The sequence below is a fragment of the Gymnoscopelus microlampas genome (genome assembly GCF_963454915.1).
Source record: "Gymnoscopelus microlampas genome assembly, chromosome: 16".
Classification (NCBI taxonomy): Eukaryota; Metazoa; Chordata; class Actinopteri; order Myctophiformes; family Myctophidae; genus Gymnoscopelus; species Gymnoscopelus microlampas.
Window position 1 is genome coordinate 39,958,006 of NC_139953.1, and position 17,180 is coordinate 39,975,185.

The 17,180-nt window shown below is 42.3% G+C and overlaps 1 protein-coding gene across 2 annotated transcripts; it reads right to left on the reverse strand.

Annotated features, from left to right (window-relative positions):
• Positions 1-10,624: 10,624 nt before the first annotated feature.
• On the reverse strand, positions 10,625-16,682 carry rhov (ras homolog family member V). Of its 2 annotated transcripts, XR_014602651.1 has the most exons (4): positions 16,278-16,682; positions 14,856-14,914; positions 12,203-13,976; positions 10,625-12,170 (listed from the first exon to the last, which is right to left on the reverse strand). XR_014602651.1 is itself a non-coding variant. In XM_084083532.1 (3 exons), the coding sequence occupies exons 1-3, from the start codon at positions 16,480-16,482 to the stop codon at positions 13,527-13,529; spliced, it is 714 nt and encodes a 237-aa protein (XP_083939658.1). In that variant the 5' UTR covers positions 16,483-16,682; the 3' UTR covers positions 10,625-13,526. The 2 variants fall into 2 exon arrangements, 1 of the variants encoding a protein (XP_083939658.1); XM_084083532.1 differs by having other exon boundaries at positions 10,625-13,976.
• Between the last annotated feature and the right edge of the window lie 498 nt (positions 16,683-17,180).

Consider the following 17,180-nt stretch of genomic DNA (forward strand, 5'->3'; position numbering starts at 1 on the left):
TGTAGGCCAGGGGTCTTCAACCTTTTCAGGCCAAGGACCCCCTAGCTGAGAGAGAGATGAAGCAGGGACCCCCTCTATATTGTATAAAATATAGTTTCAGGTTAAACTTTTTTTGTTTACTTGGTACTGCTCTTTTTTCCCTCTACAACTATACCTCTTTGCCAAAAATAGCCGATCTACAAGCTCAAGTGAGCTTGTAGGGGTCCCGGACCCCCTGTTGAAGACCCCTGATGTGGGCAAAGTATAGGTAGGCCTATACTTTACCTTGACTGAAGTGCTGGGGTTGAGTACTTTGTCCAACACTGATGATTATTATTAGCTACATCAATGTTTAGGACAGACAGACTAGATGGTGACGATGTCATCTCTTTATTGGTGACGCAGGCTCATCAAGGAGGTTCATTGTGCACCAGTGTGTGTGTGTGTGTGTGTGTGTGTGTGTGTGTGTGTGTGTGTGTGTGTGTGTGTGTGTGTGTGTGTGTGTGTGTGTGTGTGTGTGTGTGTGTGTGTGTGTGTGTGTGTGTGTATGTATGTCCCCCTCCTCCTCATTCAAACACAATCAACATGACACTGTGTTGAGTGCTGAATGAAAGGTCTCATCAGTCTATGGCCTCCGAGGCCCATCATCCTCCCTGTTGTAATGTGAGTCTGGCTGAGCTGCTTTTGAAGTGCTAATCAACTCATCAAGAGCGTCAGCCATGCATCTGAAACAACACTTTGACTTCATTTCATGATGCCATGTAATGACAATGGTTGTTTTTGTCCAGTGAAAGGTGTTGACGTGCGTGAAGTATGTTTTCTTTAAGGCCAAACCATTGACCACAATGGTGATTGTGGAGTGATTATATCATGTTTGTAGATTGGAGATGTAGGCCACAGCTTAATTATGTAAAAAAAAATAACTGTACAAATAGCCCTTAGCACTTGACCTAGCCTTGATGGCCATGCAGTCTTATGCAAAGGTTTAAATGTAATTTATATCAAATGTTATTTAGACAGATGCCAGGTCTATTTGTTGACCTGGCATCCTATAGTTTGTATAGTTTCAATGTACAGATGATTTCTTTTTTATATTATACTGTTTAGACTGATGCTAGGTTCTTGGTTTACCTATGATCCTAGATGACCGAGGCACCGTGCTGTCTCTATGCATTTGATGTACATTATGTGTTTACCGTGCTTACAGTAAATTGTTCTGGATTAAGAGCGACTGCTAATTAAATGCCTAAATTGTAAATACTCTGTCATAAGTAAAAGGCTGATTTTACTTTCTTTATGCTGCTGGGTAGATTCATCTATAATAATACATCATAATGTGTATGTTTTGTATTAATAATCTATATCTGCAAAGTAGTAACCTAACTAAAAACGTCAAATAGTTGTGAAAAAAGTACAACGGATACAAGAACGCTCGCCCCAAAACACGCTCACCCCGGATTAAATCCGGCAACCTCGGAACTGTCGCCATCAGGTATTCATTAGCCTCGGAAATCCGTGCCTTTTTTTTGTTTCAAAAGAAAAAAAGCCTGGGAGAACCTTGCAGGAACGCTGGTCTTAGGACCTTGTTATCTCCTAACCAATCAGAGTGCTCCAAACCCAGGCGCTGGAATCCAGCGCCTGGGTTTGGCTCCGCCCTTCAAGACCATGATTGGGCTCGTTCTTTCAGTCTAGGTATTCATAAACGTAACATCAGTAAAACGGTGCCAAAACCTAACCGTATTCCTAAACGTAACCTCAGTAAAACTATGCCTAACCCTAAACTAATTCCTAACCTTATCCTCAGTAAAACTAATACAAAAAAACAAGAACCACTGGGGACTGGGAGGTCCACAAAAAGAATGGGGGCGAGTGTTCCGGTTACCGTCCAAAACTGTCACTTTTCAGGATTCAAATTCAAAAACAAAAAAAGTAGCAGATCTACTTACATCTTACATCAAGAACGTACATCTGCTACTTTTGGGCGTTAATTTACGAAGAAACACAAAAAGTTAGAATATGGAGATAAGAGGTTTCTCTTATATACTTAGAATTGTACTAAAACACATTACTTGGGTAGATGTGCTTAGTTAGGCTACTTCCCACCATTGGTTATGAAAGGCCCTTGTGTATATTGCAAACCCACAACCATGAAATGAACCACCATCACTCAAGTCCTCAACCAGGACTCTTTACTCTGACGTCAGAAAATCCTCAGAAGTTGCCCTGGCATTGGCTCTCTCTCACAGAACAAACAGACAAGATCCTGCATGGACATAAGGCATAAATCATAACTGACATACAGTATACATAGGACACTCACACTGCATTACCCATGTTTTGAAGAGAGACCCAACTTATGTGCAAATCATATATGTGTTCTCATGTCATTTGTTTGTTTGACAAAGTACATTTAAGAACACCAGTGGAAGGAGAACTCGGATTCTTTTTTTAAGTATCAGTATACACAATTTAGAAAAACTCTGTTACAAGTAAAAGGCCTGTATTCACTTTTTTTTTTACTTAAGTAAAAGTACAAAAGTATTGGAATTGATTATGAATCATTATGGCCCATTCACAATACTTTCAAAAAAGATCTACAAGCTCACAACGCATTGCATGCCGATGTGTTGTGAGCTTGTAGATCTGACATTTTTGAATAGCCGTATAAAATGTGGCTTAAGTGTTGGCCAGTTTTGTATTACTGATCTAAATCTGCAAAGTAACTAAAACTGTCAAATAATTGTGGTGGAGAAAGGTACAATATTTGCTTCTGAGATACAGTGGAGTAAAAGTATTAAAACTTGAAAATTCTCAAGTACAGTAAAAGTACATAAAACTTGTACTTAAGTACAGTACTTGAGTAAAATCTACACATACCCAGTTCCCACCACTGACTTTCACACATAGCCCTTTCTGTGTGCTCATGTCTGTTGATTTGCATGTTTTTTGGGGAGTTTGTTTGACAAATAAATAGTACAGTTGGGAATCAGTTTCCCCTTCCCTTGTGCAATGAATCGACCGCAAGTTGGATGTAATATAATAAACAACAGACAGTACAGCACACACACAGTGTTGCCATGTCCGCTTATTATAAGCAACTTTGGGCTTGTTTTTCTGTAAAGTTGCTTAAATATTGGTGGTTGCGGGTTGATGTTTTTGTTTTGTTTTTCTAAAGTGTAGTTGCTTATTTGGGCTTGCTTTCTAGTGTTGTTTAAACCATTGGTTCTCAAATATTTTCATGTATCCACGGATGTATCCGTGTAATATTTTCATGTACCCGTAAAGGGACATAATGTTGAATAATGTTTTAAGTTGTGGTAACGTCATATATGGGTTGGCCACAACTTAATAACTTGTGTGAACGAGAGCTGTGAAGTTGCTCCCACAACTTAATTAGATTGTGCAAACAAGATCTGCATGTCGTGGTCACAAAATGATAAACAGCTGTTGAAGCTTGGTGATTTGTGTTGTTAAAAACATTCCACTTTTTTTATTTTTTGCTGTGCCGCGTTGTGAGCTTGTAGATCTGCTATTTTCAAATAAATAGCCGATGCTCACATGTGGTCGCATACGAGGCACTTCTTGGGCTTGTTTTCATAGAATCTTGGGCCTTTTTCTTTTTCTCTTTGCCTTGATTTTACCTAGTTTTTGATTTGACCCTTTAGCCTAGGGTCCCATGTAATTGTTTGGTTGCCTTTGCTTTTTTATGCCATGTTTTTAAACTCTAAGTCTGTATCACTTTGAGGTTTAAAGTGTGTTATACATAAAATGTATTATCATTATTATTAGACCTGGTTGCTTGTTTGTCTCGCATTACCTGGCAACTCTGCACACGCAGCGGTTTTTACTGTGAGAACAAACGCCTCATGTTGTTGCCTGCAGGGCAGGTGCTGTCACAGACAGTCACACTCAGCAACAACTGGAACAGCAGCCGAAACTCACAGTTTATGCTCCTTGAACACAAATGATTAGAGAGCTTAATCAAACAGGCCCGCTGCGGTGGATTTGATTGGCATGTCGGCTTATTTTAGATCATGTCTGATCCCTTATATGCTCATTGGAAATTGTAAAGGTCTAACGGTTAACGGTTATTAATCATTAGTAGCCTTGACCGTATAACACATGAAGCCTATATTGCTTCCCGATTCTGGGGTGAACATTCTGCGAAAAATAGCAGATCTACAAGTAGAGAAAAGGGGAGGGTGGCCTGGGGTACTCTGGTCAACTAGCGTTTAACAAATTGCACCCAACGTTCCTTATTCTGGCAAAGAGATTTGGTGTAAAAAGAAACAAGAGCAGACGAAGTACAGAGCCAACTCATGTCCTTTTCACTAAATATAGAGCTGGTTCTCAAACTTTTCAGGCCGTGACCCCCCAAAATAATCATATTTGAACTGGGGACCCCCCACCCTGACAAGCACTTGAATTGTAGTGGTTGAGGCATTACATTTTGTTTGACTCGGTTCCACAGATAAATGTTGTGAAAATAGACGAACTACAGGCTCTTTGTGAGCTTGTAAGTTGGCTATTTTCACAATGTTTGCCTCTTTCGTAATGTTTGACACTTTGGTATTAAAAAAGTCCTTAAATTGTCACTTTAGAAACCTACAGATACCCTGTATACACGTATACTGTATGTTGGTTTGTTTACTGTTGAGTGAGAAAACAAGGTTGCATATTAAGCTAATCATCTGGGGACCCCCGCCAAAATAATTAGGGGACCCCCATGGGGGTGCTGACCCCCAGTTCGAGAACCACTTTGGTATAGAGGTTTAAATGGTGCGGTTAAGCCCTATTTGAGAAAATAAGAAAAACTGCATGTCTAAAATAGATCTAAAATAGTGTTTGTTTTGCTGTTTTTTATTTTAGTGTAAACTTGAAAACGTATGAATCATTTGTCTGACATGCCCAAAATAAGGATGCCAGGTTGAAAATAACCTAAAAAACAAACAAACAAACAAACAAAAAAGCAGATAAAGACTGCATGAATATACATAGTCGTTTTATAACACTAAACAACGTTTAGAAATATAAACACAATATAGCCTTATGTTTTCTAATCTATAAAGATCAAAAGATAGAATTTATCTGTTCATGTTTGGTCATTCAACACCAGAATCTACCTGGAATAGTAGATAAATCCCCACGGTGCCAAACAACTACAAAAAGACTCACTAAGTTCTCACATGTCTCACAATCACGCAGGTCGGCCAAGAAAGATGGAAAAAAAGAAAGAATAACATAAGCAAGCAGTGTTTTGTTCGTATGTGTGTTTGTGTGCACGCACACACGCACGCACGCACGCACACACGCACGTGCATGTGTGTTTGTATCACTACTATTACCAAATGTCCCCACAAGTCTAGTAGAATATGAGAAATGGACATTTTTAGCAATTTGAGGACCATTTTCCCAGTCATCAGTCAGGTTGAAAATAGATCTAGGCTCTGAAGTATCCTGACAGCGCGTCGCGGGTTCGAGTCCGGATCCCCACGGTCTTTGCTGCATGTCATCCCCCATCTCTCGCCCCTTTTCCTGTCAGCCTACTAACCTATCCTATCAATGAAGGCATAAAAAAGCCAAAGAAATCATCTTAGAAAAAAGATAAATACGTTCACATTCACAATTAGAAAAAGATTCAGGTAACCCCATTAGGTTGCTTATAGTTAAAAATGCCAAACAATTGTAAGAATGGCATTCGTAAAATCGTCATTGTAAAAATGTTAATGTCCTCACAAGTATAGTTATACAAACGTGTGTGTGTGTGTGTGTGTGTGTGTGTGTGTGTGTGTGTGTGTGTGTGTGTGTGTGTGTGTGTGTGTGTGTGTGTGTGTGTGTGTGTGTGTGTGTGTTTGTCCTCCACTATCTCTCTCTCTCTCTCTCTCTCTCTCTCTCTCTCTACTCCCTTCAGGGCTTAACAGCATTAACTGTCGCTCTGGATGACCAGGGAGAGGAAACGTCTCAGTGAGCCAATAAGCTTCCTGGGCGGCCGGGCCAGGCGGACCTGTCGGTGCACCTGCCGCTTCCCAGGCCTCCCTGCCAAGCTCTGCCTTCCACTGAAACCCAGGGAGGGAGAGAGTGAAACTGGCCCGGAGCCAGCCTGAGCTGCTAAAGGAAGAGTCTGCTGACTGCTGCCTGACTGTACACAGTATGAGAGCCTGGGAGTATGGACAGTGTGGGGTGGGGAGGGGAGCGGATGGGAGGGGTGGGGAGGAGAGGACAGGAGAGGAGAGGCAGTGGTGGAAAAAGTACTCTATTTTTTTTTACTCAAGTAAAAGTATCAATACTGCAATTTAAAAGAAGTACTCTGTTACATGTAAAAGTCTGGAATTCAACATGTACTTCAATAAAAGTACAAAAGTGTATCAACATGTACTTAAAGACAAGTACCAAAAGTAGAAACTAAAGTACTCATTATGCAGAATGTCCCATTTCACAGGTTTTCAAATGTAAATAGCCGATCTACAAGCTCCCAATGCGTCGCACAGCTTGCAGATCGGCTATTTTCCAATGGTCCGAAATGTATAGGGCTGAAGTGGGTAATGTATGTTTTGTAATAATAATCAAAATCTACAAAGTAACTTGTAGCTAAAGTTTTCAAATAATTGTAGTGGAGTAAAAGTACAATATTTGCCTGATTTGCCTCTGAGATGTAGTGCAGTAAAAGTATTGGAAATTGGCAATACTCAAGTAAAGTACAAATACCTCAACATTTTACACAAGTAAATGTACTTAGTTACTTTCCACCACTGAGGAGAGGAGAGGACACGAGAGGAGAAAGGAGGACAGGTGACTAACCGAAAGGAGAAGGAGGAACAGTGTTTTGACTCATGGGAACCAAAAACCTGTCCAACGTGGCCCTTATGATTACTCAATGACTGTATCTGTCACCGTGTGACTGTGTGTGCGTGTGTATGTGTGTGTGTGTGTGTGTGTGTGTGTGTGTGTGTGTGTGTGTGTGTGTGTGTGTGTGTGTGTGTGTGTGTGTGTGTGTGTGTGTGTGTGTGTGTGTGTGTGTGTGTGTGTGTGTGTGTGTGTGTGTGTGTGTGTGTGAGTGCGCGCGTACGTGAGTTTATGCATGCACACATATGATCTTGCCTGCCTGTTTGCGTGTGTGGGTTTCTGTGTCTAGTGTCTGCATGTACAGTACATACGTACGTGTGTGTGTGTGTGTGTGTGTGTAAATTGTTATTGGTCTGTATTTATACAGCGCCTTTATCCAAATTGCTTTACAATGTGCAATAAGTTCACCCATTCACACACACATTCACACACACACATTCACATACACATTCACACACCGACAGCAGAGGAAACCATACAAGACACCAACCTGCCCATCGGGCACAGTTAGGGGTTCAGTGTCTTGCTCAAGGACACTTCGGCGGGAAGCCAGGAGTATAGCGGGGGATTGAAACAGGAACCGCCCTGCTGCGCTCAGCGCACCGTAGAGAGCGGACATTCTACTGAGGATCCCAGGCAGCTCATGGCCCCTCTCGACCCCTGGACCGCTGACCCTAGCGAGGGGTCACTGCCCTCGGGGCTGTTAGATCTTCACCTGGAAAAGCCCCGTTCATACTTCGTCGTACGGCGGCGGCGCCACGGGCCGACATGTTGTTGTGAGCTTGTAAATCATCCATTTTCTAAAGGATTCTAAAGATCCTTTACTTTGACGCATAGAGCACAAGCTCAAGCAGTTTACGAAGATAAAAGATCATTGTTGTGTTCACAAAGCAACCGTAATATGATGACGAAGCCTTGGATCAAGGTTAAAGTTGTCTCTTTAATCTTTACCTCACTTCAACCCGTCTAAGGATCTGATAACATTAGTCTCTTTAATCTGAAATGTGAGTGTTTGCGTACACTGTCTCACTCTCAGCTTTCCCTATTGTCTCTCCTACACTGTCTGTCTCCCTCTCAGCTGTCCTACTGTCTGTCTCTCCTTCTACCATATCCAGCGTCTATTTTTAAGTGGTCAATCCACTGTCTGTTGAAATGTTTTATTTTATTGAGACAGACAGTAGGAAAGCTGAGAGAGACAGTGCAGGAGAGACAGACATTAAGAAAGCCCAAGAAGTGAAGAGAGGTCGTCCTTGCCGCTGTCTAAGGGGTGAGGCCTTGTCTGTTATGTTTGGAGGTAGTCCAAAAACAACTCGCTTCCACTGTCTGCCTGTATGTTCTCAATGTGATATCAGTCAACAACTTGTCACACAGAAAAAGTTTTTTTTACCCCAAAAAATGTTTTTGTTGCACGAAAAGTATAGGGTGGTTGACATGTGTGAAAAACAAAAGTGTGTGTGGGCATGCGTGTGTGTGTGTGTACACACACACGTGTCGGGGGGTGGTATCAGCGTTTTTCAGATTTAAAAAGGTTGTAAACCACTAAAGGTAGAGCTAGATCTCCGATCGTCTGGCTATGCCAGAGTAAACAGAGAGCAACCTGGACAGATATGTCTGTCAGTAACTGGTCTGACATCTTGAGCCTAGAGGTCACGTCAAAGTGCGACATGTGCTCTTACAAAAAAAGGATTCTACAGACATGGTATCATAGTGTGTATAGTTCCACACAGAACCCATGTCAACTTTTTCATAGGACCAAATGGTTCCATGAGAGAAACTGAATGGGACCGGCTCAAATCGACTCAACTCTACTCCGCTGTTTTTGATTTCCATTGGGAACCGTCATTGCTCACCATGCATAAAAACGCCACGCATAGCGAGCGTGTAGATCGGCTATTTTCACCGCGCGACACCATCGTGTACAAAATAGGACTCAAGTCCTAAATATAGGACCTAAAGTCGCAGACCGATCTTTTTCGGGTGCATATTGAACCTCTTGTGTTGAGAGTGTAGCTCCTCTAGTGTCCAGGCTATCACATGACAGAAGGTCAGAGGTCATGACCTCTCTCTTCAGATGCAGAGGTCATCGGCCCGAGTCTGTTTTCTCTCACAGATAACAGCCGTTTCAGACATAGTGCCTTCAAGAGGGACAGCAGGCCGACTCATGGTAAACATGTTGCAACATTATGTTCTCTAGTGTTTGAGGGTCTGTGTGTTAATGTTGCGTTGTGTGAGTGTGTGTTTGTGTGTGTGGGGTTGGAGCGTGTTTGTGTCTTTGGGATGTGTGTGTGGGTGTATGCTGGGTTGTGCGCATGTGTAATTTTATCTTCAAATTCACTCTTAACCAAATAAGCCATAGGTTCTCTATTTGTGTCATATAATAGGTGAATATTCTGCAAAAACATCAAATCCACAATGAGTTTGTAGATGTGCTCTTTTGAATATATGACATACAACGAAGTATACTGGGTTTAAGTTAGTGTAATTTCTGTATATCTCAGAGTATAGATATCTTCAAAACTTTAAACACATCTTTTTAGAATAGCTTTATCTAGTGTTTTCATTTTGACTTGTACTTTCAATGTCATCTCCTGTTTCTTATTTTCTTATTAGTTTACTTGTATTTAGTTTATTCGTTTTGTTTGTGTTTTTGTTTTAACTCATGTTCTTTATTTAACATCTTCTCGTTTCCTCTATTCACGTTAAGCACATGGTTACATCTGATGTAACGCCTCGTGCTATAAATAAATAAAGTTTGATTGATAGGGCAGATCAATGTCAGAACTTGTCGTCGGCAGACCTGTGCCTCGTGGTGGTTTCTGAACCAACGGCAAACCGTGTGCCAAAGTAAATTTCCCATTTGAAGTCTCTCACCAGGCGTGGCAATTAATTGTCACACGTGATTCCCGATAAACAAACTTCCTATACAGTCGCTCCATTCACTCTTTGGTCCAGTGTCCTTCGTTCTGCCACTTCTCTTAAAGAGACTCGATCACACACACGGCCATCATCATCATCATCAGTCCCCCAGTGTGACTGATGCCACCACCGGCGCAAGGGCCACTCATGTGACAGCCAATCAGTCACAGCGTGACTGCCACCGCGCTGCGTCACTCATGTGGAATGAATTAGGAACAGTCGACCCACTCACAGCTGCAGTCACGCGGGGTCGGTCACTTGTCATCTGCTTAGGGTCCAGGCACCGGGAACATAGTACACGTGGTGGTGGTGGCTGTGAGGAGGGCTACTGACTGAGTCCTGTGGAGAATAATGCTCAATCTCCCCTATCACTATTGTAAGATGACTGTGCTAAAAGCTGTTGATGAATTGAATACATAGGACCACAATGGAATCATGTCCCCAGGACTTTTTTGTGTTATCGTTTTAGCCTTAATGTCTGACTGTACCATGTGCTGTTTATGTTTCTGACTAATAAAGTATTCAATCAATCAATCAAACAACCTGTTTTCCCTGAGTGTTAAGCAGTCACCAGTGAATTATAGCCGACATACATATCTCCATATTATTCTAACTTTTGTTTTTCCCCCCCGTAAATTAACGCCCTATTTGATCACACTACAGTATCACACAAAAGCATCAAAAGCAGATCCACAAGCTCAAAAGGCGCCGTTTCGCACCGCGTTTCGAGCTTGTGGATCTGCTACTTTTGATGTTTTTGATTTTTGAATCCTGAAAAGTAACTATTTTGTTTCATGAGGTTTCCACCCGACAGGGATGATATACAGCATGTACCGTAGATAGATAGATAGATAGACAGACAGATAGATAATACAAATAGCACAGATCATTTTATACTTAATTTATTGATATTCCATCACTCTCAACATGTATAAATGTATCGCCACAGAAGTCAGTCACAGCATAAGTTGATGTCAGACTGTGAGACTCCACAACATACACCAAATGCATCGAATATCCACATCTCCTCTCACATATTATAATTACAATTTACAAGACATTTACAAAATAGTACAGACTGTTTTAAACAAACAGAATAGCTTTAGTATAATACATACGTAACACTTCCACAAGAAGCATTGAGCAATAGAGCTGTCTCACAACCGGGTGTCGGTGACAGATGACTTGAGTGTGTGTGTGTGTGTGTGTGTGTGTGTGTGTGTGTGTGTGTTGGGGGGGAGGGGGGAGTATTGGAGTAATGCACAAAATGTGACTGACACAGAGGTTAGTAAAAGTGTGTTTAGATCCAGGCAGAGGCCGTTGGCCATGTTTGTGCTCAGAGCAGCAGACGACTCTCTAAACACATGGAGAGGACTTTACTGAGCTCATCATGAGCCAAGGGAGAGCGTTACACCCGCATTATAATTAGCTTGGGAGGGAGGGGGCGCGGAGTGGGGGTGGGGGCGTAAATCCATGATGCCCCTGCTTTTGATATCCCCTCCCTCCCTGGCCTTCTCGTCTCTGGTCATTTTGTATGGGCATACAATGTATGTGTGGGGATATGTTTTATCCCTGCTTCTGGTCATCAGACTGAATTAAATACATGCCTTTTCCTTTTGGGAAATGTTGACTGTCTGATAAGTTTGATTATATCACAATTTAATATATATATTTTTTTATTTATCAAGTGTTTTCTGTATTTTTTCAAGTGGCAAAGAAAATGCCCCCTCTCTGTTTTTTGTTACAAATGGACCCCTGGCGCTAACGTCATCCAGGTTCCTGCCAGTTGGAGGAGGGGGATGGGGGGGTAGGGGGGTGATTGTCGGCAAGGGTGGAACCCAAAGCCTCCAGCGGTGTCTCTGTCTTTACAGATGTAGATTCGTCAGGCCTGAAAAGACCAGGGATTAACCCCTCCACCACTCACTCACTCACACACACAAACCTCCAGGCCACGGGAACGGACTGGGGAGAGCTCACAAATAAAGCGTCTCTCTGATCTATCAGCTCATTAATCAGAAGCAGGGACTGTATTTGTATCTGATCTGTAGGCCCACAAAGCCCCCCTGCTGTGACCCCCGCTTGTTGCTAAAAATGTCCGTTGGGTGTTAAGTGTCGGCGGGTGTTAAAGATGACTGTCGAGTGTCAAATGCAAGTGTTGGGTAGAAACTATCTAAGTCATATATTACTGTAATATTACTTTCTCCAGTAACTTGTAATGTAACTTATTACATTTGCCGAAACAAGTAATAATATTACAGTTATTAATCAAAGTAACTTTGAGTTACAATGACCACAATGTGTTTTAGACTATATGCCTACCCCATATAGAGGGGTCTGTCACATGGCGAAAAAGAACAGATCTGTTCTTTTAAAGAAATGATGATGTAATGTGTACGTGCGAAAGTAAGATAGTAATATATCTTGTAATGTAACTAGTTACTCGTCATACCAAGTCATAAGTAACGTAATATTATTATAAGAAGTAGTAAGTAACTAGTAAGTTATTACTCCTCCTGAGTAACTTTCCCAACAACACTGGTTTAAATGTCAACTCCCAGTGCTGTTAAACGCCGTGAGTGGATTGAGAGCCAGAGGCCAGGTGATAATCGCCCCCTCTATGCTGACCAGGAAGGCTTTCACATGCAGGTAAGAACCGAGTACATTTACAATGGAGACTTCAGACTCCTACTGCATATGAATGGAGCATAAACAGGCCAGCCCTGAGAGAAGAACAATAAGAAACGATTGCCCTCGATCTTATCACACGCTTTGGCCTCTTCTCTCTCTCTCTCACACACACACACACACACACACAATACACTGCAGGCAACATCAGAACAGACAGCCCGACCAGACCTGCCAATCCGCAGCATATTATTATTTCCATGACTGTTTGTTTCCCCGTTCCGACAGACAGAGCGTTCGTTCAGCTGATACTCAGTCCGGCGACGACTCACTGTCTCTTTTCAGTTGATTCATAACAGAAGACGTATTGCCTTTTGATTGCTTCATCACAAACGCAAGACGTTGCGTAGTTTTTTGTCTGTTTACACAAAGCAGCCGAGCGTGTGAAACACGTAGCTGACACTGCAGGGCTGAAAGATGACACCCTTGACCGGGTGCCAACAGCAGACTACTCAGCTGAGAGAGAGAGCTATAGGGAGAGAGAGAGAAAAATCCCCAGAATCCCAACTGTTGCCTCCCGTAGAGCTGGCCAGTTGAAAGTACCCAAATCTCTGCCCCCGCCACTCCTATGGGGCTCGCTTCCGTTTCTGTCACTGTTTTTGCATGAAGCGGAGCGAGGCGAGAGGAAGGGGATTGTTGTTGGCTCCAATAAATCAGTGTTTCCCAACCTGGGGTCTGGACTTGCCCCCCCCCCAAAGATCACAGGGACCGTGTGAGGGACCACGTCTGTTTTTGGAGGTAGTCCAAAACATGTTGCACAAAATCATAACTCGCTTCCATCCTCTTGTCCGCCTGTATGTCCTCAGTGTGATATCAGTCCAGCTCGTCCTCAAACAGGAATCATTTTTCCACAAAGTTTCCAAAATAGCCAATCTACAACAACGTCATGTCCAAGTGAGCTTGTGAATCGGCTATTGTGGAAACTTTTTGAAAGGTCTTAAGTGGTTAACATGTCTGGAAAAACACAAGTGCGTGCGTGCGTGCTTGCACGCTTGTCAGATGTTCCTCGGGGGCCCCAAGGAAAATAGGTTGGGATCCAACTGCAATAAATATCACTCAAGTTCTGTCCACGACCTCCCACCGAGAGAGAGAGGGTCCAAAGTTCATACGAAGCAGAAGAACTTCTTCCAGCTACACCGGGAGAAAGCCTTGGCCTTCCTCTCGGACGACCGCCTCTTCTTCACCTTGCGCGTCTTGTGCTTGATGGCGGCGAAGATGCCGGCGTCGAAGGCCTCCTTCAGGTTCTTCTGCGTCAGCGAGGAGCACTCCACGTAGTCCGCCGCCCGGATCTTTTCCGCCAGGCCCCTGGCCCTCGAGCTGGCCACGGGCTTCACGCCGCCGGAGCGGTCCAGCTCGATGAGCACGTTGACGTCGGCGAGGAGGTCCGACTGCGTGCCCACGAGCACGATGGGCGCCGACGGGTTGCGGGCGCGGATCGAGGGCACCCACTTGTCGGTGACGTTGTGGAAGGAGGCGGGGTTGACCACGCTGAAGCACAGCAGGAAGACGTCGGCGTGGGCGTAGGACAGCGAGCGGAAGTCGTCGAATTCCTCCTGGAGAGGGACGAAGGTAGAGAGGAAAACGATGGGTTAGTGTCATGTGATGTTGATCTAACGTCTAACAGTGACATGAACCGGAGATGATTCAGTCTGAGTCAGAGGTTCATTGGGTTTCTGTGTCACAGTGACATGACGCTTGTTGCATAAACCAACTATAAGTGTATGGTTGTCCTCGACTAAATGACTAACAGTCATAGGAATTGATCTAATCAATCACTATGTAAAATAGTGTTTGCTGCATATAATCACAGAGAGCAGCCTATCTCAAGTTGGTGAGGTTGAGAACTGACCTAGTGTTGATTTCAGATTTGGATACATAATGGCTATTGAAAGTTGGACTGGAATAATTAAATGGTTCTTTAGAGTTTACAGGAGATGTACATGAGGGGGGGCTAATCAATTAACAAAGACTAAGTCCGAATTGACTGATTAATCAATTAATCCATAATGAGGGGCCAGTCCTGCTACAGTGAAAGCCATACAATGTCGCAATGCGACACGATGTGAGATTGCAGATCTGCAATTTTTGCTTATTTTTTAACAAAAATAGGGAGGTTGAAAGTAAAGTGGTTAAACAAACTTTAAAAAACTATAATATCGTCTCTGTCGGGTGGAAACCTCATATGTCCAAAACTGTTACTTTTCACGATTCAAATTCAAAAATAGCAAAAGTAGCAGATCTACAAGCTCACTACTTTTGATACTTTTGTGTGACGCCTGTAGTATGATCAAGTAGGGTGTTCATTTACGGGAAAAAACACAACCCAAAGTTAAAATATGGAGATAAGAGGTTTCTCTGCCCGACAGTAACGACATTCTTGTTAGAGTGACTATGGTGATATCTGGAGATGAATATGTGTCAATATTTCTTACCTGTCCAGCAGTGTCCAGCAGCTGAACTCTGACAGGCGTTCCTTCCACTTGAACCTGTCCTGTTGGGAGGAGAGACACAGTGACATGAGTCAGAGACGCACAGACTTCCAGTCATTATGTCAAAGAACAAGAGTCACACTGGCTGCTATAGAGAACACACACTGCTGTGGAATCTCCTTATTAAGTTATAACTCAGTTGCTAGAAGTTGCCAGTGCATGCCACTGATTTTTTTTTCTTGTCCTCGGTTTTGATTGATTGCATACTTTATTAGTCAGCAATGTAAACAGCACATGATGGTACAGTAAGACATTAAAGCTAAAAGGATAACACAAAAAAAAGTCCTGGGGACTTGTTTCCATTGTGGTCACTATGTATTCAATTCATCAACATAGCATACACAATTAACACAAGAATACATGTCAATAACAAATACAAACACTGTCTGCCTATAATATGTAGCCTACAAAAGGGATGGGAAAATTACATCTACCTTCCCCTTTGGTCTCCTGATAGATGTTTAACATACTTGAACTATTTTATTCAAATGCTCTTTTATGATGTTTTTCCTTTTGCACTTATAACAGTTTTCAATTAGTTACATGTATTTTAATGTTTTAATACATATGTGTTCATTAAAATAGTTATGGATAGACTACTATCTTGTCATTGCATTTGCCATGGTTAAAAATATAAAAATAAAAGAAAGAATAACTATTTATGCTCTGTATGACTTTGACTTTCTCTAGCTCAGTGGTTCCCAAATATTTCCATGTCAAGGACTCCTAAACTGACATCTATGTATTTAGCCGCTGAACCCTACTTAAAAAGATTTTGTGCCATGCAGGGAGCCCCAATAAGATGTGTTGTTAAAATTAGATTATTCCGAACTTTAATAATAATAAAGATAGGTTAATAGCAGATCTACATGCGTTGTGAGCTTGTAGATTGGCTGGAATATCCGAAGTAATAACATTGGTTTGAAGTGGTTGAACTTATGATTGATGCTATACTAATCTCAATTTGCTGGAACCCCCCTCAAGGATCCAGTGCTCTAGATATTATAGATCTTTGGTTCTCAAAGTGAGGTCTGGGGACCCCAGCAAAATTAGTTAATATAGCGTCACAATCATTTGAACCACTTTAACCTTTTATACTTTGGCTATTCAAAAATAGCAGATATACAAGCTCATAGCGCGCACCAAGTGCTGCACTATGAGCTTATAGATCTGCTATTTATTTATTTTAAATCCCCGGCTCAAAATATTTTTGATATGGGGATCCACAGCCAAATACACATCATTTTGGTGGTCCTTGAGATGAAAAAGTTTGAAAACCCACTGTTATAGATAGTTGTTTTTTTCTTTCCTTCTTTTTTACAATTTCCATACTCTGATTCTGATATAAATAAATGAAGAACTCACCGGAGAAGACGTCAAAGCCCGTCTGCTTGTACTCAACGGGGTATCCATTGGAGGTGTAGCTGACTATCATGCTGGTCTTGCCCACGGCCGGGTCTCCCACCAGCATGAGGTTGATGCAGCCGCTCTGCAGCTCGTCCTCCTGGCTGAAGCCACAGGCACTGGGCACCCTGGACTCGTGGTGGAAGTAATCCATGTGGGGTGGCATGTTATTAACAACATCAACGTCCTAAAAACACTACTGAGATGGGGATGATCACTGCTGTCTGAAGAACAGAAACAACTTGTGTAATAACGGTGTAATATGCAGCAGTAGGTCTGTCTGTCTGTCCCTATGAAACAGCTGTGGCTGTGTGTGTGCACTGCAGTATGTGTGTCTCTATGTATGGTCTGTCCTCTCCTGTAGCTCCAGAGTGTGAATGCTGAGTGACGAAATGCGGGTGTCGGATTTTAACTCGCCTCCGCCCCAGTCAAACAGGTTGTGTGATTTGCATATGGATAAGCCACACCCCCCTCTGCGTCATTTTCTCCCCCATTCAGAAATAATCTTTTGACACACAGTTGGTGGGAAGTAGTAGGTATAGATAATATAGTCATAGGAATTGATTTAATCTACCAAATTCTCAAGTAGGCTACTGTTTGCCCAGTGGTTTAAACTTTTTTCATGTCAAGGACATTTTGCTGGGGACCCCCACCCAGGACCCCACTTTGAGAACCAATGCTGTAGACTACTCAAGTACAATTTTGACTGAGGTCCTTTTATTTACTTGTGTATTTCTCACTTGTTTTGATTTATTTACTTTTATTACTATTATTACTATTATTATTATATGTTGTTGTTGTTATTATTATTATTTGTTATTATTATTATTAGTTGTTGTTATTATTATTATTATTATCATAATT